The 26,989-nt window shown below is 46.7% G+C and overlaps 1 protein-coding gene across 1 annotated transcript in view; it reads left to right on the top strand.

Annotated features, from left to right (window-relative positions):
• LOC135504726 (E3 ubiquitin-protein ligase UBR4-like) overlaps positions 1 to 25,721 on the top strand; it is a 135,648-nt gene extending 109,927 nt beyond the window's left edge. Inside the window, 24 exon segments of the mRNA XM_064923538.1 lie at positions 1,279 to 1,406; positions 1,623 to 1,752; positions 3,573 to 3,730; positions 5,376 to 5,485; positions 6,486 to 6,709; positions 8,691 to 8,864; positions 9,626 to 9,747; positions 11,082 to 11,279; positions 11,495 to 11,575; positions 11,693 to 11,908; positions 13,021 to 13,128; positions 13,986 to 14,102; positions 14,372 to 14,562; positions 15,268 to 15,441; positions 15,780 to 15,879; positions 15,978 to 16,196; positions 17,155 to 17,268; positions 20,013 to 20,155; positions 20,659 to 20,784; positions 21,254 to 21,448; positions 23,234 to 23,458; positions 23,703 to 23,793; positions 23,982 to 24,144; positions 24,348 to 25,721. Of these exon segments, the coding sequence (XP_064779610.1) occupies positions 1,279 to 1,406; positions 1,623 to 1,752; positions 3,573 to 3,730; positions 5,376 to 5,485; positions 6,486 to 6,709; positions 8,691 to 8,864; positions 9,626 to 9,747; positions 11,082 to 11,279; positions 11,495 to 11,575; positions 11,693 to 11,908; positions 13,021 to 13,128; positions 13,986 to 14,102; positions 14,372 to 14,562; positions 15,268 to 15,441; positions 15,780 to 15,879; positions 15,978 to 16,196; positions 17,155 to 17,268; positions 20,013 to 20,155; positions 20,659 to 20,784; positions 21,254 to 21,448; positions 23,234 to 23,458; positions 23,703 to 23,793; positions 23,982 to 24,144; positions 24,348 to 24,412 (3,572 nt within the window). The 3' untranslated portion in view covers positions 24,413 to 25,721.
• The last annotated feature ends 1,268 nt before the right edge of the window (positions 25,722 to 26,989 follow it).

Here is a 26,989-nt window from a genome sequence, read left to right as displayed (position 1 = left end):
CATCCCTCCTATTTTTACCTCATCCCTCCTATTTTTACTCTCATCCCTCCTATTTTTACTCACATCCCTCCTATTTTTACATCATCCCCTAATTTTAATCCCCCTATTTTTACTCTCATCCCTATTTTTACTCTCATCCCCCTGATTTTTAGCCTCATTTTTTACACTCATCCCCATTTTTACAGTCATCCCTCTATTTTTACCTCATCCCCTCTATTTTTACTCTCATCCCTCTATTTTTACCAGCCATCCCTCAGCATTTTTACCTGATCATCCCTCTATTTTTACACTCTCTGATCCCCCACTTTTACCTCATCCCCCTATTTTTACACTCATCCCCCTATTTTTACACTCATCCCCCTATTTTTACACTCTCCCCCTATTTTTACACTCTATTTTTACTCTCCCCCTATTTTTACTCTCATCCCTATCCCTCTATTTTTACTCTCATCCCCCTATTTTTACTCATCCCCCTATTTTTACCTATTTTTACACTCTCATCCCCCTATTTTTACTCTCATCCCCCTATTTTTACTCTCATCCCTCTATTTTTACACTCATCCCTCTATTTTTACACTCATCTTTTACTCTCATCCCTCCTATTTTTACACTCATCCCTCCTATTTTTACTCTCATCCCCCTATTTTTACACTCATCCCTCCTATTTTTACACTCATCCCTCTATTTTTACACTCATCCCCCTATTTTTACTCTCATCCCCCTATTTTTACTCTCATCCCCCTATTTTTACTCTCATCCCCTATTTTTACACTCATCCCCCCCCCTATTTTTACTCTCATCCCCCTATTTTTACACTCATCCCTCTATTTTTACTCTCATCCCCCTATTTTTACACTCATCCCTCTATTTTTACTCTCATCCCCCTATTTTTTTTTTACACTCATCCCCCTATTTTTACACTCATCCCCCTATTTTTACACTCATCCCCCTATTTTTACTCTCATCCCTCCTATTTTTACTCTCATCCCCCTATTTTTACACTCATCCCCCTATTTTTACACTCATCCCTCCCCCCCCTATTTTTACACTCATCCCTCCTATTTTTACTCTCATCCCTCCTATTTTTACTCTCATCCCTCCTATTTTTACTCTCATCCCTCCTATTTTTACACTCATCCCTCCTATTTTTACTCTCATCCCTCCTATTTTTACTCTCATCCCTCCTATTTTTACTCTCATCCCTCCTATTTTTACTCTCATCCCCCTTTTTACCCCTATTTTAAATGTAATAATCCGTCATGTTTCTCGCGTCTATAGCCCTGAGTCTGTTCCTGATGGCGGTGAACATCAAGACCCCTGTGGTGGTGGAGAACATTACCCTGATGTGTCTCAGGATCCTACAGAAACTCATCAAGCCCCCTGCCCCCACCTCCAAGAAGAACAAGGTACCGCCTTACTATAGCACTAGTCAGTCAGTCATACTCGCCTCGCAACGGCTGCTTGGGGGGGGGGCGCGTTTTTGAGGAGAGACTTACATTGCACTCTGTGATTTTATAGAATGACTATAAAATTATATTGAGAGTCATTTAGGATTTTTTTAGGTGATTTTGATTTTGTGGATTAGTCCATTTCAGGAAATGTTGTTGTTTCTGTGTCTCCAGGATTCTGCTGTGGAGTCTCTGACTACAGTGAAGCCCTACTGCAATGAGATCCATGCTCAGGCCCAGCTCTGGCTCAAGAAGGACCCCAAAGCATCGTATGAAGCCTGGAAAAAGTGCCTTCCAGCAAGATGTGAGTAGATGTGATTTTTTTTTTTTTTTTTTTTTTAATCGGTTGGTCTGCCCGACTGTAGTAGGGATTGATTTGAAGCTCAATGTTTTAAATTAAAATCTCCCTACCATCAGATTTAAGCCATTATGACACCAATGTCGATGAAATGTTCCAAATGAACTTGATTGGAGGTACACAACACTGGCCACCTCTTGTCATGGCTGGTACGAGAACCACATACCAGATTTTAACAGGGTCGTTAGCATTAGAGAAAAAATAAATCAATGATTTGCCTCGATCTAGCTCAATATCTCCAGGCATCAGATAAGAACAAGACTACAGCAGCCATGAAGTGATCATTGGACTAGTTTGGATTAAATTGATTGATTTATCACTCTCACATGCTCATTTCTGTCTATTAAGAACCAACGATATGCTACGTTATTGTAGCATTTCTGACAATGCTAACATGTTGTTGTTTTTTATAGCTCACGCTCAGTGTTCTAACACCAGGTCGGTTGCTTGGCAACAACACAGCTGCCAGTCATAAGATGTGTATGTGAATAAACCTAGGCTACTGTAGATACTGTTGCTAGCTATATATGGTGGTATTCAAGCTGAGGTAATCAAAAGAAAATGCAAACAAGATAATTTGCTTAGCTAGCTAGCTAACGTCCAAAGTCCAGTAAGCACAAACAAATACGCACAAATAAGGTAGCGAATGTTCTGCTATGATAGCCAGTTAAACGTTAGCTAACCTAAGACTGTAAAAAACATTTTTTTACATAATTTGAAGCTCAAATTACATTTTCGAAAGATACCTTTTGTATGTGGAAATGTTGTGATTTGAATTTTGTATAATCACCTTCCAGTGCAAAAACGATGGAAATTACAAAAGGGAGAAAAAAAATGTTTTAATTGAGAAGTAGGGATTGCTATCAAGCTGAAAAATAAAGAAATTCACAGGATCACCACAATGTCTACTCCACCCATGCTCTACCAAGGTTTTCCATCACACAGCTTTGACCTACTACAGTAGCAATGTTGATCTATTGTACTTCTATGTGCCTGCAGGTTTTTTTAGAATTCAAACCTTCTCAAGCAGCTTAATTCATACTCTTAGAGGAGGGTCTACCACAATAATGTGATATGTACCACATACAAGTTAAAGTATTGGAGTTGTCACACACCACACTAATCACTTGACACTACCTTATCAAGCTGAATTTTTTTTTTTTTTATAATAATAATATTATTTGCAAGCAAGACCATCCTGCTTGATTGGGCTGTTTTGTCTTGTAGTAATGTGGTGCTTGTCTGTGGTGCTTGTCTGTGGTGCTTGTCTGTGGTGCCTGTCTGTGGTGCTTGTCTGTGGTGCTTGTCTGTGGTGCTTGTCTGTGGTGCTTGTCTGTGGTGCTTGTCTGTGGTGCTTGTCTGTGGTGCCTGTCTGTGGTGCCTGTCTAGTTCCTTAAACCTTTTTATTTCATAACATATCTCTTCCGGTCAGTAGGTGCCCAACGTCTAACAGCCAATGGTGATGTGTTGGATACAGTCCCACTATATATATATATATATATAATATATATATATATATATATATATATATATATATATATATATATATATATATATATATATATATATATATATATAATAATGGTTTAAAATCAGTAGCATCTAGTGAAATGTAACATGTGATACGTACACTGAAAGAACAGTAGTGTTATTGCTGAAGCAAATGCATTTGATTACGGAACTCGGAGGCACTATCCTCTTTTCTTTTTTTTTCAAACGGTATGCAAACTATCCCTTTCAACAATGCCGTAACGCTTGTCCACCAGGCCAGGAGACGGCGTCTAAGCCCCAGAACAAGGCCGAGGTGCGAAGGCGTTACCTGATGGAGAAGTATGTGTGGAAGTGGAAACAGTTCATGAGGTCACGCTCCGAGGGTTTGTTCCCTCGGCTCCTCAAACTGGGACACAACAATTGGCTCAGACAGGTAAGGATACTCCACTGCTCTTACAGACACCCCAGTGGAGGGTATACGCAGGTATACACAGTATACTCACTCTTTTTATGTGGGCATTGGGTATATGGGGCGGCAGGGTGGCCTAGTGGTTAGAGCGTTGTGCTAGTAAACGAAAGATTACAAGTTCAAATCCCCGAGCTGACAAGGTACAAATCTGTCGCTCTGCCCCTGGACAAGGCAGTACCTAGGCCGTCATTGAAAATAAGAATTAGTTCTTAACTGACCTGCCTAGTTAGAAAAAGGTTTTAAAAAAAAAAAAAATATCCTGTACTTAATCCCCACGATGTGTATCAAAGTTTTGTTGCGGAGGACAGAATGTTTACCGTTTAATGTTGATGATTATTTATTCACATTTTAAGCACAGCAAGGTGAAAACAGCCGGCAGGCCTTTCGCGCAAATGTTAAAAAATGAGATTTGCGAGACAACACAGTCCTGAAACATGCTAGCAGTTTCATGGACAGAGATGGAAATATTTGTTAAAAATTTAGACCGAGGGAGAATCTAAAGATGCAACAACGATCGTTGGTTGCTATATAACAAAAAATCATGTCTGGCAGCTCGACAATGGGGGGGAAAAGTTGATTTGAAAACTAGTAAAACAGGAGAGAGCACATGAGGTCTTTCTAAAAAATAAAATAAAAATATGGCCTTCATGTTTTCTATGGTAGGATTTTGGCTATAGGCTACTTTTGAAACAAGGTAAGACATGCCTCGTGAATTAAAACGTCTACGAATTCAAACATTTAAGTAACAGGAAAAAGTAGAGTGACGCTAATAACAGGCCTAACCGTCTACTGGTCGATGGAAAGGCTTGTCCCGAAAACCTCCTCTATTAAATGTAAAGTAGCTACAAAGTAGTCTACCTGGCAAAATTATATCATGATTCTTTGCCTCAATCCAGTGGCCATTTTGATTTGCAAACTCCCAACAACAGTGCTTAGGTACCTGTGCAGTTGAATTAAAGGGTAACTGCACTCAAAAATAAGAATTTCTTAGATTTTTGTTGTGGTCTCCAGATGTGGTGTTACCATTGTTGTGGATTTAGAACATCCAATGTTGTTGTTGTTGTTTTTTTCTCAACAACAACAACAAAAAAGTGAAACCTGGAGAGAGAGAGAGAAAAAAACAATAAAAATAATTTCTGACTCCATTCCCAGCCTCGTTTATCTATTTCAATAGTAGGCCTACTATTAGCTAACTGGTACCATACAGCTTGGCTGTAAAAGACCACTATGGGATCGACCATTTTTAGGTCGTTCGAAGTGTATGTCACTGTTTGTCATAGAAATTCACACTAGGGTTGTTTTCCTTGGCCGGGCGCAACGTTTAGGATTAGACTATTTTACCAACCTCTCCAGGCAGCACTACACCACTCCGCTTTTACATTTGAAATTGAATGAAAATGTTTTGTCACCCGGCCTCCAGAATCGTTTAAATTATACGCTGCACCTTTCGATGAGACAACATGGGACTGAGGTTCATGTAGCTGGTGTATGGGCTCATATCACTTTTTTTTATATATATATATATATATATATATATATATTAAAAAAATTATAGCATTTTTCACTTCCATGCGTTAATTGTTTAACTGTCATCTCCTCTGTCTCCCAGGTGCTGTTCACCCCAGCCACCCAGGCAGCGCGGCAGGCAGCCTGTACCATCGTTGAGGCCCTCACCTCCATCCCCAGCCGCAAGCAGCAGGTCCTGGACCTGCTTACCAGGTAAGAGGCCGTCTTCGGGTTGGGAAAGGTAGCACTGTTTAAAAAAAAAAAAAAAAAAAAAAAGATGTTTTGAACTTTCAAATTGACACGATGGGGAAATGATCTAAGGATCATGGTCATCAATGTGAGCGAGTTAGTGTCAGTTAAGATGATCAGTTGGATGGGTAACACTGGGTGTTATTGTTAGTAGCTGGACCAGGTGCAATCTGCAGGGAAATATTGGCATCAATACTTCTTGTTTTTTTTTTGTGCTTGCTTTGTATATTGGGATAATATCCTTGGTTATATGTCAAACAGCTTTTCTAACAGGTATTTGTTTGTCCCTCAGTTACCTGGATGAGTTGAGCATCACTGTGTGTTTGTCCCTCAGTTACCTGGATGAGTTGAGCATCACTGTGTGTCTGTCCCTCAGTTACCTGGATGAGTTGAGCATCACTGTGTGTTTGTCCCTCAGTTACCTGGATGAGTTGAGCATCGCTGTGTGTTTGTCCCTCAGTTACCTGGATGAGTTGAGCATCACTGTGTGTTTGTCCCTCAGTTACCTGGATGAGTTGAGCATCAGTGTGTGTTTGTCCCTCAGTTACCTGGATGAGTTGAGCATCACTGTGTGTTTGTCCCTCAGTTACCTGGATGAGTTGAGCAGCACTGTGTGTTTGTCCCTCAGTTACCTGGATGAGTTGAGCATCACTGTGTGTTTGTCCCTCAGTTACCTGGATGAGTTGAGCATCACTGTGTGTTTGTCCCTCAGTCACCTGGATGAGTTGAGCATCACTGTGTGTTTGTCCCTCAGTTACCTGGATGAGTTGAGCATCACTGTGTGTTTGTCCCTCAGTTACCTGGATGAGTTGAGCATCGCTGTGTGTTTGTCCCTCAGTTACCTGGATGAGTTGAGCATCACTGTGTGTTTGTCCCTCAGTTACCTGGATGAGTTGAGCATCACTGTGTGTTTGTCCCTCAGTTACCTGGATGAGTTGAGCATCACTGTGTGTTTGTCCCTCAGTTACCTGGATGAGTTGAGCATCGCGGGGGAATGTGCAGCTGAGTATCTGGGTCTGTACCAGAAGCTCATCAAGCCTCCTCAATGGAAGGTGTACCTGGCCGCCCGAGGAGTCCTGCCTTACATCGGAAACCTCATCACCAAAGAAATAGCCAACCTGTTGGCTTTGGAAGAGGCCACGCTCAGCACAGACCTGCAGCAGGGATACGCCCTCAAGAGCTTGACTGGTATGCGACGTGTTTCATTCACCTAAACCAAGGCGCTTGTATTAACTGGTCTTATAGGGATAGTTGACTCAAATAAAACATCAACATGATTTTCCACTTACTGCTGTACTATATAGTGTATGTGGACACCCCTTCAAATGAGTGCATTCAGCTATTTCAGCCACACCCATTGGTGACCGGTGTTTTAAAATTGAGCACATTGGCGTTAGAATGGTCTTACTGAAGAGCTCAGTGACTTTCAACGTGGCACCGTCATAGGATGCCATCTTTCCAACAAGTCAGTTCGTCAAACAAGCATTTCGCTACACTCGCATTAACATCTGCTAACCATGTGTGTATATATATATATATATATATATATATATATATAGCAGATGTTAATGTATGGGGTGGCAGGGTAGCCTAGTGGTTGGAGTGTTGGACTAGTAACCGGAAGGTTGCAAGTTCAAACCCCCGAGCCGACAAGGTACAAATCTGTCGTTCTGCCCCTGAACAGGCAGTTAACCCACTGTTCCCAGGCCGTCATTGAAAATAAGAATTTGTTCTTAACTGACTTGCCTAGTAAAATAAAGGTACTTTTTTAAATTTTATGTGACCAATGAAATTTGATTTGATATGACATTTCTGCCCTGCTAGAGCTGCCCCGGTTAACTAAGTTGCTGTTATTGTGAAGTGGAAACGTCTAGGAGCAACAACGGCTCAGCCGTGAAGTGGTAGACCACACAGGCTCACAGAACGGGACTGCTGAGTGCTGTAGCGCGTAAAAAAATCATCGGTCCTCGGTTGCAACGCTCACTACCGAGTTCCAAACTGCCTCTGGAAGCAACATCAGCGCAAGAACTGTTCGTCGAGAGCTTCATGAAATGGGTTTCCATGGTGGAGCAGCCGCACACAAGCCTAAGATCACCGTGCGCATTGCCAAGCGTCAGCTGTGGTGTAAAGCTCGCCGCCATTGGACTCTGGAGCAGTGGAAACATGTTCTCTGGAGTGATGAATCACGTTTCACCGTCTGGCAGTCCGACGGACGAATCTAGGTTTGGAGGGGAACGCTAGCTGCCTGAATGAATAGTGCAAACTAAAGTTTGGTGGAGGAGGAATAATGGTCTGGGGCTGTTTTTCGTGGTTTGGGCCCCTTAGTTCCAGTGAAGAGTCATCTTAACGTTACAGCAAACAATGACATTATAGACAATTCTGTGCTTCCAACTTTGTGGCATGACAATGCCCCTGTGCACGAAGCAAGGTCCATATAGAAATTATTTGTTGAGATCGGTGTGGAAGAACTTGACTGGCCTGCACAGAGCCCTGACCTCAACCTTATCGAACACCTTTGGGATGAATTGGAATGCCAACTGCGAACCAGCGCTAAATCGCCCAACATCACTAATGCTCTTGTGGCTGAATGGAAGCAAATCCCCTGCAGAAATGTTCCAACATCTGGTGGAAAGCCTTCCCAGAAGAGTGGAGACTGTTGTAGCAGCAATGTTCCAACATCTAGTGGAAAGCCTTCCCAGAAGAGTGGAGACTGTTGTAGCAGCAATGTTCCAACATCTAGTGGAAAGCCTTCCCAGAAGAGTGGAGGGCTGTTATAGCAGCAATGTTCCAACATCTAGTGGAAAGCCTTCCCAGAAGAGTGGAGGCTGTTATAGCAGTAATGTTCCAACATCTAGTGGAAAGCCTTCCCAGAAGAGTGGAGACTGTTATAGCAGCAATGTTCCAACATCTAGTGGAAAGCCATCCCAGAAGAGTGGAGGCTGTTATAGCAGCAAAGGGGGGGGAACAACTCCATAAAAATGCCCGTGATTTTGTAATGAGAGCAGGTGTCCACATACTTTTGGTCATGTAGTGTACCTTGGCTTTAGTGGATTCACCAAGATATTTATCTAATACGGACACTTTGTTATGCTAGAATGATGTAAAAGTTTAAAAAAAACTGATTTGATGATATGTTAATATGATACCTATCCCCGTGCGTGTCTTCTAGGCCTACTGTCGTCCTTTGTGGAGGTGGAGTCCATCAAGCGTCACTTTAAGAGTCGTCTGGTGGGCACGGTGCTGAACGGCTACCTGTGTCTCAGGAAACTGGTGGTGCAGAGGACCAAGCTCATCGACGAGACCCAGGACATGCTGCTGGAGATGCTGGAGGACATGACCACAGGTATAAAACTAGTTAATATATAGTCCCTGGAGGACATGCTGGAGGACATGACCACAGGTATAAAACTAGTTAATATATAGTCCCTGGATGACATGCTGCTGGAGGACATGACCACAGGTATAAAGCTAGTTAATATATAGACCCAGGAGGACATGCTACTGGAGGACATGACCACAGGTATAAAGCTAGTTAATATATAGACCCAGGAGGACATGCTACTGGAGGACATGACCACAGGTATAAAGCTAGTTAATATATAGACCCAGGAGGACATGCTGCTGGAGGACATGACCACAGGTATAAAGCTAGTTAATATAGACCCAGGAGGACATGCTGCTGGAGGACATGACCACAGGTATAAAGCTAGTTAATATATAGACCCAGGAGGACATGCTGCTGGAGGACATGACCACAGGTATAAAGCTAGTTAATATATAGACCCAGGAGGACATGCTGCTGGAGGACATGACCACAGGTATAAAGCTAGTTAATATATAGACCCAGGAGGACATGCTGCTGGAGGACATGACCACAGGTATAAAGCTAGTTAATATATAGACCCAGGAGGACATGACCACAGGTATAAAGCTAGTTAATATAGACCCAGGAGGACATGACCACAGGTATAAAGCTAGTTAATATATAGACCCAGGAGGACATGACCACAGGTATAAAGCTAGTTAATATATAGACCCAGGAGGACATGCTGCTGGAGGACTCGACCACAGGTATAAAGCCAGTGCTTTCTTTCCATTCTCCAGGGACCGAGTCTGAGACCAAGGCCTTCATGGCTGTGTGTATTGAGACAGCCAAGAGATACGACCTGGATGACTACAGAACACCGGTGTTCATCTTTGAGAGACTCTGCAGCATCATCTACCCGGTAAATGGCTTCTTCTCTGTTCCTGCTGTAACTCGAGTCTATGGTTCAATTCCTCTTTCCTTGCCTCCTTCTCAAAACGCATTGGAGAGGTTCGAGGGGAAGGGGACCTTGGACCTTCGCTAATACGGTTGAGAAGAAAGCGAGGTGATAGGAAGCAAGGAAAGAGGACGCAAAGGAATCACAGAAAGATGAATTGATAGCCTTTGTGTTTCTAGGAATACATTGCATGGGGTAACTGAATTTCCTCCTCTTCCTCCTCCCCCTCCTGCTCTTCCTCCCCCTCCTCTACCTTCTCCTCTTCCTCCTCCTCTTCCGCGTTCTCCTCCTCTACCTCCTCCCCTCCTCCTGCTCTTCCTCCCCCTCCTCTACCTTCTCTCCTCCTCTTCCTCCTCCCCTCCTCCTGCTCTTCCTCCCCCTCCTCTACCTTCTCTCCCCCTCCTCTTCCTCCCCCTCCTCTACCTTCTCTCCTCTTCCTCCTCCTCGTTCTCCTCCTCTTCCTCGTTTTCCTCCTCTACCTCCTCCCCTCCTCCTGCTCTTCCTCCCCCTCCTCTACCTTCTCTCCTCCTCCCCTCCTCCTCTTCCTCTCCCTCCTCTACCTTCTCTCCTCCTCTTCCGCCTCCCCTCCTCCTCTTCCTCCCCCTCCTCCTCCTCTCCTCCCCCTCCTCTACCTTCTCTCCTCCTCCTCCTCTTCCTCCTCCCCTCCTCCTGCTCTTCCTCCCCCTCCTCTACCTTCTCTCCTCCTCCCCTCCTCCTCCTCTTCCTCCCCCTCCTCTACCTTCTTTCCTCCCCCTCCTCTACCTTCTCTCCCCTCCTCCTGCCCTTCCTCCCCCTCCTCTACCTTCTCTCCCCTCCTCCTGCTCTTCCTCCCCCTCCTCTACCTTCTCTCCTCCTCCCCTCCTCCTCTTCCTCCCCCTCCTCTACCTTCTCTCCTCCTCTTCCTCCTCTCCTCTTCCTCCCCCTCCTCTACCTTCTCTCCTCCTCCTGCTCTTCCTCTCCCTCCTCTACCTTCTCTCCTCTTCCTCCTCCCCTCCTTCTGCTCTTCCTCCCCCTCCTCTACCTTCTCTCCTCCTCTCCTCCTCCTCCTTCTCTTCCTCCTCCCCTCCTCCTGCTCTTCCTCCCCTCCTCCTCTTCCTCCCCCTCCTCTACCTCTTCCTCCCCCTCCTCTACCTTCTCTCCTCCTCCCCTCCTCTTCCTCCCCCTCCTCTACCTTCTCTCCTCCTCCCCCCTCCTCCTCTTCCTCCCCCTCCTCTTCCTCCTCTCCTCCTCCCCTACTCTTCCTCCCCCTCCTCCTCCTCTTCCTCCTCCCCTCCTCCTGCTCTTCCTCCCCCCTCCAGGAGGAAAACGAGGTGACAGAGTTCTTTGTTACCCTGGAGAAGGATCCTCAGCAGGAGGACTTCCTGCAGGGCCGTATGCCCGGTAATCCGTACAGCAGCAACGAGCCAGGTATCGGACCCCTGATGAGGGACATCAAGAACAAGATCTGTCAGGACTGTGACCTGGTGGCCCTGCTCGAGGACGACAGTGGCATGGAGGTTGGAAACCATAGATTTCTCCTGTAGCTATAACACTGTGCCAACTGTTTTTTTGTTTTTGTTGTTGTCCAAGACACTGTTTATTCTTGCATTGTACATAGTCACGTTTTGCTGTGCTGTTTCGGGGGATTGCTGTCCTGGAGTGAAACCCAAGAAGATGGGAGATGGTTCTCCGCCTCGTTTCTAATCGTCTCCTGTCTATTTGTTTCTCATAGCTTCTGGTGAACAATAAGATCATAAGTTTGGACCTGCCGGTGGCCGAGGTTTACAAGAAGGTGTGGTGCCCTACCAACGAGGTGACAAACTCTTCACTATTTTTTTAATTTTCCAACTGTATTTTTCAAACAATGATTGAGGTTGTCTAGGCTTGTTTGTGAAGCGTGTTAACCTTGGGTTTTGTTTTTGTCCGTCAGGGAGAGCCCATGAGGATCATATATCGTATGAGGGGTCTCCTCGGAGACGCTACTGAAGAGTTCATCGAGTCTCTGGACTCTACCACAGATGAAGAGGAGGATGAGGAGGAGGTGTATAAGATGGCAGGCGTGATGGCTCAGTGTGGGGGGCTGGAGTGTATGCTCAGCAGACTGTCTGGCATCAGGGACTTCAAACAGGGACGACACCTGCTCACTGTGAGTAGGACATGGAGCAGAATACTACGATATCTATTGGTTCTAGTCAGTTATTGGTTCAGGAAATGCAACATTTACATTGGAGTCAGACTATAGTTATTATTATATAACATTTACATTGGAGTCAGAGACTAGTTAGTATTATATAACATTTACATTGTAGTCAGAGACTAGTTATTACCAGTATTATATAACATTTACATTGGAGTCAGAGACTAGTTAGTATTATATAACATTTACATTGTAGTCAGAGACTATATTATTATATAACATTTACATTGTAGTCAGAGACTAGTTATTATTATATAACATTTACATTGGAGTCAGAGACTAGTTAGTATTATATAACATTTACATTGTAGTCAGACTGTAGTTAGTACTATTATTATATAACATTTACATTGTAGTCAGAGACTAGTTAGTATTATATAACATTTACATTGTAGTCAGAGACTATAGTTAGTATTATATAACACTTACATTGTAGTTAGTACTATTATTATATAACATTTAATAATGGCAGTAACAAGTCATTGACAACATTTACAATTGCTGTGGGATTATTTTCAGATGTTTGTTTTTTTCCAACATTTGACAAATTTCCATTAAAAATTTGCCTCAGACCTCCCAGGTGGCTCAGTGGTTAGGGGCGCTGTACTGCAGCGCCAGCTCCGTGGGGCGACGCACAATTGGCCTATAGCGTAGTCCGGGTTCGGGAGGGCTTGGTCGGTAGGGATGTCCGGGCCGGGCGCAGTGCACGCTAACCAAGGTCGCCAGGTGCACAGTGTTTCCTCCGACACATTGGTGCGGCCGGCTTCCGGGTTGGAAGCGCGCTGTGTTAAGAAGCAGTGCGGCTTGGTTGGGTTGTGTATCGGAGGACGCATGACTTTCAACCTTCGTCTCTCCCGAGCCCGTACGGGAGTTGTAGCGATGAGACAAGATAGTAGCTACTAAACAATTGGATACCACGAAATTGGGGAGAAAAAGGGGGTAAAATAAAAATAATTGCCTCAGTCATGTCAGTACAACGATAGTGTTTTTGTTTTTTAGGACATAGTTCAGAATTTCCCCATTTACAGTAGAAAATAACTCTCTCCTCTGTCCCTTCCCAGGTGCTGCTGAAGCTGTTCAGTTACTGTGTGAAGGTGAAAATCAACAGACAACAGCTGGTCAAACCAGACATGAACACGCTCAACGTCATGCTGGGCACACTCAACCTGGTGAGGACTAAATGTATTGATTTAAAAAAATATATGTTTTTTATTTAACTAGGCAAGTTATGAACAAATTCTTATTTACAATGACGGCCTAGGAACAGAAATCTGTCGTTCTGCCCCTGAACAGGCAGTTAACCCACTGTTCCGAGGCCAGTTAGCCCACTGTTCCTAGACCAGTTAACCCACTGTTCCTAGACCAGCTAACCCACTGTTCCTAGACCAGTTAACCCACTGTTCCTAGACCAGTTAACCCACGGTTCCGAGGCCAGTTAACCCACTGTTCCTAGGCCAGTTAACCCACTGTTCCTAGGCCAGTTAACCCACTGTTCCTAGGCCAGTTAACCCACTGTTCCTAGGCCAGTTAACCCACTGTTCCTAGGCCAGTTAACCCACTGTTCCTAGGCCAGTTAACCCACTGTTCCTAGGCCAGTTAACCCACTGTTCCTAGGCCAGTTAACCCACTGTTCCTAGGCCAGTTAACCCACTGTTCCTAGACCAGTTAACCCACTTTTCCTAGGCCAGTTAACCCACTGTTCCTAGACCAGTTAACCCACTGTTCCTAGGCCAGCTAACCCACTGTTCCTAGACCAGCTAACCCACTGTTCCTAGACCAGCTAACCCACTGTTCCTAGACCAGCTAACCCACTGTTCCCAGGCCATCATTGAAAATATGAATTTGTTCTTAACTGACTTGCCTAGTAAAATAAAATAATAAAGTAATATAACATTGTGACATGACGTGATGCAGATACAAGATGCACAATTCAAAATATATATATATATATTTTGGTTTGCAGGAGAAATTCTATCAGTTTAATTTTGACGAGTTTGGCCATGTATTTGTTCTTCTTCCTCTGTAGGCGTTGGTTGCAGAGCAGGAGAGTAAGGACAGTGGAGGAGCGTCCATAGCAGAGCAGGTCCTCAGCATCATGGAGATCATTCTGGATGAGGCCAACGCTGAGATCTCAGAGGACAAGGTGAGACTGAGGCTGGCTGCCCCGGACCAACCCTGGAAACTGTTGCGGAGTGGACTATCCCGGTCAAACAGTACATAGAACAAATTAATGTTCCACCCAAGTTCTTTTTAGACCAAACTAGGATGCATTCCATCCTGGTTCCTTGCCCCGTCAAACGTTTTCAGACGAAATAATCGGAGTTGGTGGCTCCAAACTACTACAATTCTCATAGCTCTTTTTCTCCTTAACGTGTTCCATGAAGCTAAAGTGTATTGCCCCCCCCCCCCCAGGGTAACCTGTTGTTAACAGGGGACAAGGACCAGCTAGTGATGCTGCTGGACCAGATCAACACTCCGTTTGTCCGTTCCAACCCCAGCGTTCTGCAGGGTCTCCTACGCATCATACCGTACCTGTCTTTTGGAGAACTGGAGAAGATGAGGATCCTCGTGGAGAGATTTAAACCGTGCTGCAGCTTCGACAAGTATGGAGCCTCACTGGGTTTAGTAGTAGCTGTAGTAGTAGTAGCTATAGCAGTAGTAGTTGAAGTAGCAGTAGTTGTAGCGGTGGTAGCAGTAGTTGTAGTAGTAGCTGTGGTAGTAGCTGTAGCAGTAGTTGTAGCGGTGGTAGTAGCAGTAGTTGTAGCGGTGGTAGTAGTAGTAGCTGTAGTAGTAGTAGTAGCTGTAGTAGTAGCAGTAGTTGTAGCGGTGGTAGTAGTAGTAGCAGTATTTGTTGTGGTGGTAGTAGCAGTAGTTGTAGCGGTGGTAGTAGTAGCTGTAGTAGTATCAGTAGTTGTAGCGGTGGTAGTAGTAGTAGCTGTAGTAGTAGCAGTAGTTGTAGCGGTGGTAGTAGTAGTAGCAGTATTTGTTGCGGTGGTAGTAGTAGTAGCTGTAGTAGTAGCAGTAGTTGTAGCGGTGGTAGTAGCAGTATTTATTGCGGTGGTAGTAGCTGTAGTAGTTGCAGTAGTTGTAGCGGTGGTAGTAGTAGTAGTTGTAGTAGTAGCAATAGTTGTAGCGGTGGTAGTAGTAGTAGCAGTATTTGTTGCGGTGGTAGTAGCAGTAGTTGTAGCGGTGGTAGTAGTAGTAGCTGTAGTTGTAGCAGTAAAGTGTGAATGTGTCTTGATAAGTGTCTGGTTTTATCCACATGATGTCCGTGCCGTTTGAACCTTTTATCCCGCTGTGTTTCCCAGGTACGATGAGGAGCATAGTGCCGATGACAAGGTCTTCATCGACTGCTTCTGCAAGATCACTGCTGGCATCAAGAACAACAGCAACGGACACCAACTCAAAGACCTGATACTGCAGAAAGGGATCACACAGAGTGCCCTGGACTATATGAAGAAACACATCCCCAACGCCAAAAAGTAAGCTGGGATGGACCTCGTAGTGGGGGGGTTCCTGTTCACTGTTATTAATTACATGTGTGTTTATATTATAGCTCTTCCTCAGGCAACAGTTGTCCCAAAGTAGCCTGGTCTCGGATTGGTTGGTGTTTTACAGCCAACTCCTCTGGGAATGATCACAGTAATTGTCTGTACAACTCAAAACAGATCTGGGACCAGGCTAGTGGCATTTCTGAAAATAATTTTGGGTTAAATTCTTGGTGGGGGGTTAATTAAAATCTTAGCGTCTATATCCAAAACAACTCCCAACTTCACAGTGTGTGAAACGACACTGACCTCTCACCTCTCCTACCCTCCAGTCTGGATGCCGACGTGTGGAAGAAGTTCCTGTCTCGCCCAGCTCTACCCTTCATCCTCAGACTGCTTCGAGGCCTGGCCACCCAGCACCCACCTACACAGGTACACACCTGGGTCATGTTCACTAGGGCACACTGTAGCAAAACGTTTTTGCGCGGGCAGGAAATCTTATCTGAACAACTTCGTCTGTCTCTCTCCAGACGCTAATCGGGACAGACTCCATCACTAACCTTCACAAGTTGGAGCAGGTTTCTAGTGACGAGGGTATTGGGACACTGGCAGAGAACCTTCTGGAGGCACTGAGGGAGCACGCGGAGGTCAACCTGAAGATAGATGCCGCTCGCAGGGAGACACGGGCCGAGAAGAAACGCATGGCCATGGCCATGAGACAGAAAGCTCTGGGGACACTGGGCATGACGGTAGGTTTACTGACTGGGAGGGTTAACCGGACCGTAGGTGGAGGGGTTGGAGGACCAAGTTCAGGTGTGGGTTTCTGGTCTTGACTGTTGGTGGAGGGGTTGGAGGACCAAGTTCAGGTGTGGGTTTCTGGTCTTGACTGTTGGTGGAGGGGTTGGAGGACCAAGTTCAGGTGTGGGTTTCTGGTCTCGACTGTAGGTGGAGGGGTTGGAAGACCAAGTTCAGGTGTGGGTTTCTGGTCTCGACTGTAGGTGGAGGGGTTGGAAGACCAAGTTCAGGTGTGGGTTTCTGGTCTCGACTGTAGGTGGAGGGGTTGGAAGACCAAGTTCAGGTGTGTGTTTCTGGTCTCGACTAGGTGGAGGGGTTGGAAGACCAAGTTCAGGTGTGGGTTTCTGGTCTCGACTGTAGGTGGATGGATTGGAAGACCAAGTTCAGGTGTGGGTTTCTGGTCTCGACTGTAGGTGGAGGGGTTGGAAGACCAAGTTCAGGTGTTGGTTTCTGGTCTCGACTAGGTGGAGGGGTTGGAAGACCAAGTTTGGGTGTGGGTTTCTGGTCTCGACTAGGTGGAGGGGTTGGAAGACCAAGTTTGGGTGTGGGTTTCTGGTCTCGACTAGGTGGAGGGGTTGGAAGACCAAGTTTGGGTGTGGGTTTCTGGTCTCGACTAGGTGGAGGGGTTGGAAGACCAAGTTTGGGTGTGGGTTTCTGGTCTCGACTGTAGGTGGAGGGGTTGGAAGACCAAGTTCAGGTGTGGGTTTCTGGTCTCGACTAGGTGGATGGATTGGAAGACCAAGTTCAGGTGTGGGTTTCTGGTCTCGACTGTAGGTGGAGGGGTTGGAAGAGGGGTTGAAAATTTTCCAATGGGATTCTATGGAAAGCTTCCTTTCTTCCTAACGTGGCTCTGATTATAATTAAGAAACAGGAAGCTCATCCAGGTTGGTAATTGGCTGTTATGTGTTTCAGACCAATGAGAAGGGCCAGGTGGTGACCAAGACGTCGTTGTTGAAACAGATGGAGGAGCTGATAGAGGAGCCAGGACTGACCTGCTGCATCTGTAGAGAGGGATACAAGTTCCAGGTAACACAACAACAATAGATAAACAACAACACACACATACACTCTACCAGCACTGACCTGCAGCATCTGTAGAGGGATTTAAGCCTTGAGACAATTGAGACATGGGTATGTGTGCCATTCAGAGGGTGAATGGCGAAGACCAGATTTAAGTGCCTTTGAACGGGGTTATGGTAGCCAGGCACACCGGTTTGTGTCAAGAACTGCAATGCTCCTGTTTTTGTTTTTTTCACACACTCAAAAGTGTATTGTGTGTGTAACGATAATGGTCCACCTCTCAACGGACATCCAGTCAACTGGACACAACAGTGGGAAGCGTTGGAGGCAACATGGGCCAGCGTCCCTGTGGAAAACGTTCAACAAACACCTTTTGTCGATTCCGTGCCCCCGGCGAATCGAGGCTGTTCCGAGGGCAGATGGGGTGCGGCGCGATATTAGGAAGGTGTTCCTAATGTTTGGTAAACTCCGTGTTCATGTACTAAACCTGAAACTGCCCTATCTGCAGTGGCGCAGCTGTTTCGCCCGAGTTCCCAGGGTGCTCGGTGGTTGAACTTGTCAACAAAGCAGCTTGACAGAAAATATAATGCCAAGTTTTCAAACTACCACTAGTTTCTTCGAGGAGAATTATATTAAAACGATCTGTGCATTTTAACGACCGTGTAAATACACCTATATCACTTTTATTTTTTTTGCATGTCAAAAACCGAATGACCACTGGTGCACATTCCACCACTGTTTTGAACTGATTCAATGTATTAATTAGAACAAGCAGCCAGATCACGTCATGAACGCACCAGGCGCCACCGGGGGGGTGAACGCACCAGGCGCCACCGGGGGGGTGAACGCACCAGGCGCCACCGGGGGTGAACGCACCAGGCGCCACCGGGGGGGTGAACGCACCAGGCGCCACCGGGGGTGAACGCGCCAGGCGCCACCGGGGGGGTGAACACGCCAGGCGCCACCGGGGGGTGATCGCGCCAGGCGCCACCGGGGGGTGATCGCGCCAGGCGCCACCGGGGGTCGACGTGCCGGGCGCCACCGGGGGTGGGCGCACCAAGCACGGATACAATAAGTGGTAACACATTGATCTAACTGGGGATGGTTAGCTAACGTGTCGCAAAGCATGATGCGATAGCCAGGTGAGTTTCTTTCTAAAAACGACTTCATATTTCAGAGTTGGTCAGATATGAGTTTAGATAGACTTGAAATGTGCATGGGCCCGAACTAGCACGCAAGCTACACGCTAGTTCAAGCTAGCGAATATGAGTTTATCAAAGGTAGATGAATAGTTAATGAAATGTTTCTCAAGCTTAACTGTTAATTAATTTGATCCAGCTTTGTGATACATCCCGGTCTTTGTCCACACATGTCGCCCTGTCACACACAGTAGAACCTCATGAACAACATGGGGGGGAGACCATAAAATTGGCCCTGTTTCTTTTTGTTTTTCATTTATTTTTTGTCCTACCAAATCCGCGATGAAACGTTCTTCCACTCTTGTTAGATGAAGTTGTCTGGTTTATCAGGTCCTAGGCTCCCTTGACTGTTATGATCATTTATTTACAAGTGAATTACAATTAGCTTTAGGGCCATCTGTACCTGATATAATATCGTCTCACGTGTGGAAAGTGAGCCGTCTGGACGCGAGAGACTCATTTGGATGGGAGACTACAGCAGAACCAGAATTTATGCTATGAAATCCTGCGATTTCATTGGAGCACCCCCCCAAGACAGTCTGTTAACTTTGTGCTGTTATAATTTATGCTGAAATCCTACGATTTCATTGGAGCACCCCCCCAAGACAGTCTGTTAACTTTGTGCTGTTATAATTTATGCTGAAATCCTACGATTTCATTGGAGCACCCCCCAAGGCAGTCTGTTAACTTTGTGCTGTTATAATTTATGCTATGAAATCCTGCGATTTCATTGGAGCACCCCCCCAAGACAGTCCGTTAACTTTGTGCTGTTATAATTTATGCTGAAATCCTACGATTTCATTGGAGCAGAGTAAAAAAACAATCAAATCAACGTTTTCACTGCCTATGGAGTAACTGAACAGCTTGTTTTGAACAATATATATATTTTTTTAGCATTTTAAAATATTTTTTACCATTCTCAAGTGGGACGCCGCTCCTAACGCCCTAATGGGCAGGCAGTCGCTACCTACCCGTACCCCTGCGCCTCCCCACACTCAACCTTGGGAACCACTGTATTATAAACTGGGTAGTTCGAGCCCTGGATGCTGATTGGCTGAAAAACGTGGTATATCAGACAAAACATTTTATTTGATTATGTATGCCACACCCCCTCTGGCCTTAATGTTTAATTATACATCTTTTTTTTTTTTATTGTATTGGTTAAATGTATGGACAATTCCACTCTTGGCTGTGAATATAACAGTTTTATTTTCATATGAAATGTTCCTTTATTTCAAATGGAAGCCATTTGTTCATGTGTCAAGTCATTTTTTGCTTTATTTCCTGATCTTTGTACTGTCCCCCACCCTCCCAGCCGACCAAATCAATTAACTGCTATATTTCCTGATCTTTGTACTGTCCCCCTCCCTACCAGCCGACCAAATCAATTAACTGCTATATTTCCTGATCTTTGTACTGTCCCCCTCCCTACCAGCCGACCAAATCAATTAACTGCTATATTTCCTGATCTTTGTACTGTCCCCCTCCCTCCCAGCCGACCAAATCAATTAACTGCTATATTTCCTGATCTTTGTACTGTCCCCCTCCCAGCCGACCAAGGTGCTGGGGATCTACACCTTTACGAAGCGCGTGGCCCTGGAGGACTTGGAGAACAAGCCTCGCAAGCAGCAGGGATACAGCACTGTGTCACACTTTAACATCGTCCACTACGACTGCCACCTCGCAGCTGTCAGGTTAGTGTACACACACACACACACACACACACACACACACACACACACACACACACACACACACACACACACACATCAGGGATACAGCACTGTGTCACACTTTAACATCGTCCACTACGACTGCCACCTCGCAGCTGTCAGGTTAGTGTACACACACACACACACACACATCAGGGATACAGCACTGTGTCACACTTTAACATCGTCCACTACGACTGCCACCTCGCAGCTGTCAGGTTAGTGTACACACACACACACACACACACACACACATCAGGGATACAGCACTGTGTCACACTTTAACATCGTCCACTACGACTGCCACCTCGCAGCTGTCAGGTTAGTGTACACACACACACACACACACACACAGCTGTCAGTTTGAAACAAACTATAATATTAATCTGACTATTCACAATAATCGTATTATTGTGTGTGCATGTAACCACTCTCGGTCTGTCTCTCTCTCTTTCTTTGTCTCTCTCTCTCCGTCCTCTATTCAGGCTTGCTCGTGGGCGGGAGGAGTGGGAGAGTGCTGCGCTGCAGAACGCCAACACCAAGTGCAATGGACTGCTTCCTGTCTGGGGGCCTCACGTCCCAGAATCGGCTTTCGCCACCTGCCTGGCCAGGTATGACCAACTCACTTGGAAATAGTTGCAGCAGATACTTTTTCATTGAGTTTTGTGTGTCAGAAGAACGTGTTGCCTTTCTGAAAACATGAACAAAGCTTTTGGCTTGACGGTAGAGTTGCGCAAGTCTGGCTAAACACCATGACTTAAGAGTCTATAACGACAGCCTCTGGCAGTCAAAGCGAAGATAATGAAGTGGGTGTGGCCTCGTACTTCAAGACGGCACCCAACGCTGGTTGGATATCCCCCGTTTCGAATACAACCAATCATGATATGGTTTCCATGGGACCAGACCTGCGCATGCAAATAGCGTGGATATGAGAACCAATCAAAAAGTTGCTCAGAATGTTTTGCTAACCTGACTCATTACAAGCCTGCGATGTCAGACCTGCTCGCTGTTTATTTCTCCATGAGAATCTTTCACGTTCGTCCCATTTTAAAGTCCTACTTCCTCTCTCCTCTCTCCCAGGCACAACACATATCTGCAGGAATGTACGGGGCAGAGAGAGCCCACCTACCAGCTCAACATCCACGACACCAAGCTCCTGTTCCTACGTTTCGCCACGGAGCAGTCCTTTAGCGTGGATACGGGAGGGGGAGGACGAGAGAGCAACATCCACCTCATCCCTTACATCATCCACACCGTGCTCTACGTCCTCAACACGTATGATTACATTACATCATCCACACCGTGTTCTACTCAAACATAGGAAATCACAAAGAATTTCTCAGTCTGTCGCTCTCCCCCTGGCCGTCTGTCGCTCTCCCCTGGCCGTCTGTCGCTCTCCCCCTGGCCGTCTGTCGCTCTCCCTCTGGCCGTCTGTCGCTCTCCCTCTGGCCGTCTGTCGCTCTCCCTCTGGCCGTCTGTCGCTCTCCCTCTGGCCGTCTGTCGCTCTCCCTCTGGCCGTCTGTCGCTCTCCCTCTGGCCGTCTGTCGCTCTCCCTCTGGCCGTCTGTCGCTCTCCCCCTGGCCGTCTGTCGCTCTCCCCCTGGCCGTCTGTCGCTCTCCCCCTGGCCGTCTGTCGCTCTCCCCTGGCCGTCTGTCGCTCTCCCTCTGGCCGTCTGTCGCTCTCCCTCTGGCCGTCTGTCGCTCTCCCCCTGGCCGTCTGTCGCTCTCCCTCTGGCCGTCTGTCGCTCTCCCCTGGCCGTCTGTCGCTCTCCCCTGGCCGTCTGTCGCTCTCCCCCTGGCCGTCTGTCGCTCTCCCTCTGGCCGTCTGTCGCTCTCCCTCTGGCCGTCTGTCGCTCTCCCCTGGCCGTCTGTCGCTCTCCCTCTGGCCGTCTGTCGCTCTCCCTCTGGCCGTCTGTCGCTCTCCCTCTGGCCGTCTGTCGCTCTCCCCCTGGCCGTCTGTCGCTCTCCCTCTGGCCGTCTGTCGCTCTCCCCCTGGCCGTCTGTCGCTCTCCCTCTGGCCGTCTGTCGCTCTCCCCCTGGCCGTCTGTCGCTCCCCCTGGCCGTCTGTCGCTCTCCCTCTGGCCGTCTGTCGCTCTCCCTCTGGCCGTCTGTCGCTCTCCCTCTGGCCGTCTGTCGCTCTCCCTCTGGCCGTCTGTCGCTCTCCCCTGGCCGTCTGTCGCTCTCCCTCTGGCCGTCTGTCGCTCTCCCCCTGGCCGTCTGTCGCTCTCCCTCTGGCCGTCTGTCGCTCTCCCCCTGGCCGTCTGTCGCTCCCCCTGGCCGTCTGTCGCTCTCCCTCTGGCCGTCTGTCGCTCTCCCCTGGCCGTCTGTCGCTCTCCCCCTGGCCGTCTGTCGCTCTCCCCCTGGCCGTCTGTCGCTCTCCCTCTGGCCGTCTGTCGCTCTCCCTCTGGCCGTCTGTCGCTCTCCCCTGGCCGTCTGTCGCTCTCCCTCTGGCCGTCTGTCGCTCTCCCCTCTGGCCGTCTGTCGCTCTCCCCCTGGCCGTCTGTCGCTCTCCCTCTGGCCGTCTGTCGCTATCCCCCTGGCCGTCTGTCGCTCTCCCTCTGGCCGTCTGTCGCTCTCCCCCTGGCCGTCTGTCGCTCTCCCTCTGGCCGTCTGTCGCTCTCCCCTGGCCGTCTGTCGCTCTCCCCCTGGCCGTCTGTCGCTCTCCCTCTGGCCGTCTGTCGCTCTCCCTCTGGCCGTCTGTCGCTCTCCCCTGGCCGTCTGTCGCTCTCCCCCTGGCCGTCTGTCGCTCTCCCCTGGCCGTCTGTCGCTCTCCCCCTGGCCGTCTGTCGCTCTCCCCTGGCCGTCTGTCGCTCTCCCCCTGGCCGTCTGTCGCTCTCCCCCTGGCCGTCTGTCGCTCTCCCCTGGCCGTCTGTCGCTCTCCCTCTGGCCGTCTGTCGCTCTCCCCCTGGCCGTCTGTCGCTCTCCCCCTGGCCGTCTGTCGCTCTCCCCCTGGCCGTCTGTCGCTCTCCCCCTGGCCGTCTGTCGCTCTCCCTCTGGCCGTCTGTCGCTCCGTCTCTCTCGCTCAATATCTATGGCTCTCTGTGTTTTTGGTCGTCTGCAGTACTCGGGCTACTAGTCGTGAGGAGAAGAACCTGCAGTGTTTCCTGGAGCAGCCGTGTGAGAAGTGGGTGGAGAGCAGCTATGATGTGGACGGTCCCCACTACTACACAGTGTTGGCCATGCACATCCTATCTCCTGAACGCTGGGGGAACACACGACTCACCTTCCTACGCAGGCTCCTCGTCTCCGTGCACGCGCGCAAGGTCTCCGCCGTCTTCACCAACAAGTAAGACACTGTTCCAGAACTTTCCATTGATATCGTCAATTCATCCGCTTGTAGTCCACTGAGTGCATGCGTTTTTACAACGTGTTTGTGATCCCTGCGAGAATTCAACCCACATCCTATTTTATTTTATTTTTTAAAATCAGTCGTAGAGTTTATACTGTGTTGATCAAATATAGTTCTCTTCGGGGTTGAGCTGCAGTGTATCGGTCTGTGATATATTTCTGATCTTTCCTCTTCTCTCCAGACTCCCAGATAAACAGTCCAAGGAATATGCAGTGTATCGCTCTCCTCTCCTCTTTTGGGGTCTCGTGGAACTCATCTATGACATGTTCAGGGTAGGACGGACTTATCCTGCCAACAAAACTATATATATTTTTATCTTAGTGTCAAAATAAATGTTGTAAATCAACCAATTGTGTCAAATGTTGTTTTTTTTGTACGTTAGACGTATGAAAACATGGATGTGATTTTTTTTTTTTAGTTCACTCAGACCTCTCTCTCCGCCTCCTTTCTCCCTCTATAGAAAGTACCCACCAACAACACGGAGGGAGGCTGGTCCTTCTCGCTGGCAGAGTACGTGCGGCACAATGACATGCCCATCTACGAGGCCTCGGAGCGGGTGCTCAAGTCCTACCAGGAAGAGCTGATGCCCGCCGAATCCTTCTCTGAGTTCCTGGATGTCGTTGGTCAGTGTTGCCAGACGCAGTCCACTGAGATAGTGGCGTACTGTCGTATCGAATGCTGCCTTTTTTTGGTTCATGGTTTTCTGCTCTTGCGGGGTTTATTGTGTTAATTTTGAATGTTTTATCACCTCGAAATGACCTAACAAGAAATTGATTGTACATGATTGGTGTGTCAGACTCAAGACTCTTTTTTGATTTGTTTCCAGGGCTCCTCTCTGACATTCGGGACCCAGACGTCTTCCTGCAAGACCTGTTGAACTCTGTTCCCTGATGGTTTTCAGTACCACCCTGCCCCCCCCCACCGAGACAAGAGCCCCACGATGGGGGACAACGAGGGCCCACACATTGGTCCTGCTAACGACACCTCCATGGGACAACTCTCAACCGGAAAACCCTCGCTCCCCAACTTCTCCCTAGCTTTCTGTCATGCACACACACACACACGCGCACATACCGTAACAGAGACACACACACACGCACGCATACTGTAACAGACACGCATACCATAACAGAGACACACACACACACACATCTGTATCCTAGTCTCCACCATCTGCCAACTGTTAACTCTTTTGAAGCAGATCTTGTATGTGCTGTCTGAGTCAGGAGTCAGTTGGTGCATTTATGACCATGTTGCTGTAACATTTAATACACACGGTAAACAAACCCCATGCTTCTCTCAAATATTACCCACAAAAAATGTCTGGGTTTGCAATCTTCAAGTAACTAAAAAAAAAATGTTTAAAAAAAACTTCTAAAAAACAACATTGTTTTGAGATTCGATCGCAGTGTATTAAGAGTGACCTGTGTTTTTCTTTGTTTGTTTTAAGAAGTTTAAGATGAGCTCTTTTTGTTTTTGTTTGTCATGACAATTTATTTGGTATTTTCAAAAAGGGAGGCAGGAAGGAAGCTTCACAGTAGGATCTTGAATTAAAATAACTAACCCTGTTGTCAGATACTATTCTCCTGACTACCAGATCTCTCTGTGCTGACAGTAGATCTAGAAGGAAAATGTACTAATGTAGGGTTGGTTTCTCTTCTCGGTGACAAGAATCAGATGAAATGAGAAAAGAACAACAACAAAAATCTATCTGTTGAGCCCTCCCTCCCTCCCCGGTAACTCGAGTTCTAATAAACCTGATTGGTTATTCATGCTCCAGTGAAACGTCACCATTTTACGACATTGTCCCAAATGAATAATACTAACAATAAAAACGGGGCCTTGCATCCTTTCCTTTGGATTCGACACACTTCTCTCTCTTTATGGTGTTATGTTTTCTGGTTGATTTTGGTTGTTTCTGGTAAAGCAAGGTGCCGCTGAGTTCTTCAAACCCTGATGATTTAAATGGATTAATTACATCTCTTTAATATATAGACGCCCGCGTCCATCGCGACACGTGAAAACGGAGTCTTCAGAGCTGATGGTGTGGAGTTTAAACATTTTAAAATACCCCAATTTATAGTGTTACTTTCTCTCGTCGGCCTATTACCGCTGCTACAATGTTCAACTGTTGCTGAATGTCTGCTTTTTGGGGGGGTTAGCAATGATTAATAAAGTCGTGATAGTAATTCCACATCCATCGCTCTGTGTCTCGTCTGGTTTATTATATTTATTTATTGTTGCATAAATACATTTGACGTGTATTTACCGGAGTGCTGTCCTATTTCGATTATATACGAGGATCCAGCAACTGACTTTTTTTTTTTTTTAATGTATTTTTAAAAAGGTAAGTTAAGAACAAATTCTTATTCACAATGACCGCCTGGGCACAGTGGGTTAAACTGCCTTGTTCAGGGGCAGAACGATTTAAATTTATACAAGGTGTCGTCGAGTTTTGATATATTTATTATAGTATTTAGCATGGATTGTGGTTGTCATTAAACAAAATGTCTTAATCCTAAATCCTATATCCTATACAAATTAGGTCTCTATTCAATCAGTATCGTGGAAGTACCACTTTACAGCGTGATTTGAAATTTAAAGAGCCTTAGTTATAGTGCTCGAACGTCACTTCTGGTCTTCATTTTGACAATTTGCTGCAAACGGGATTTTAATTATAGTAAAATCTATCGGTGATGTAGAGGCCTTGAGTCATCTCAGGGGAGGGTTCGGTATGAAATAATGCTGCGTTCAGAACAACTTGGAAAATAACGAGGTCTGACTCGGACTAATCATCCAAGTCGGGAACTGTCCTTCTAGAACTCAAGACTTTCCGATTTGAAGATCACTGACGTCATTCGAGTTCCCATAACACTCCCTTCTAGATGTGCTGTGTGGTACCACCAATCTACAGTGTGTAGATAAGCTAAAACTGCTTCTCCAATAGAAATCCCCGATCACATGGCGACGTTGGCTAGTTTAAAAATGCACTATGCATTTCCTGGATGCTGAAGTTTGAATAGTTCGCCAAATTTCAGCTTCTGACAAGACAAGCAAATATACTGTGTAGAGAATCATAACCACAAATATTGTATTTTCAGCTGGTGTACAAAAGTAAAAGACGCAGAAATTAAATTTAAGAACGGGAAGCATAGAAGTGGTGCAAATAGAACATAACTATCGCTTCTTAGACGTGATTTCAATAAGAATTACAGATATATAACAATCATTTCTATGTGAATTTTGTTTCGGTCACCCAAAAAGGTGACATTGTGTTGGGGGCAGGTAGCGTTCTCCTTGCATCCGCCAAACCTAGATTTGTCCGTCGAACTGCCAGATGGTGAAGCTTGAGTCATCGCTATAGAGTCCAATAGCGAAGAGCGTTCCACCACTCCAACCGACGCTTGGCATTGTGCATGTTGATTTTAGGCAAGCCGCACCCAAGCTACTAGCCGCTTGTGTGCGACT

This window comes from Oncorhynchus masou, chromosome 18 (genome assembly GCF_036934945.1).
Source record: "Oncorhynchus masou masou isolate Uvic2021 chromosome 18, UVic_Omas_1.1, whole genome shotgun sequence".
NCBI lineage: Eukaryota > Metazoa > Chordata > Actinopteri > Salmoniformes > Salmonidae > Oncorhynchus > Oncorhynchus masou.
The sequence above is the reverse complement of the archived record's forward strand: the minus strand, read 5'-3'. Positions and strand labels throughout refer to the sequence as shown.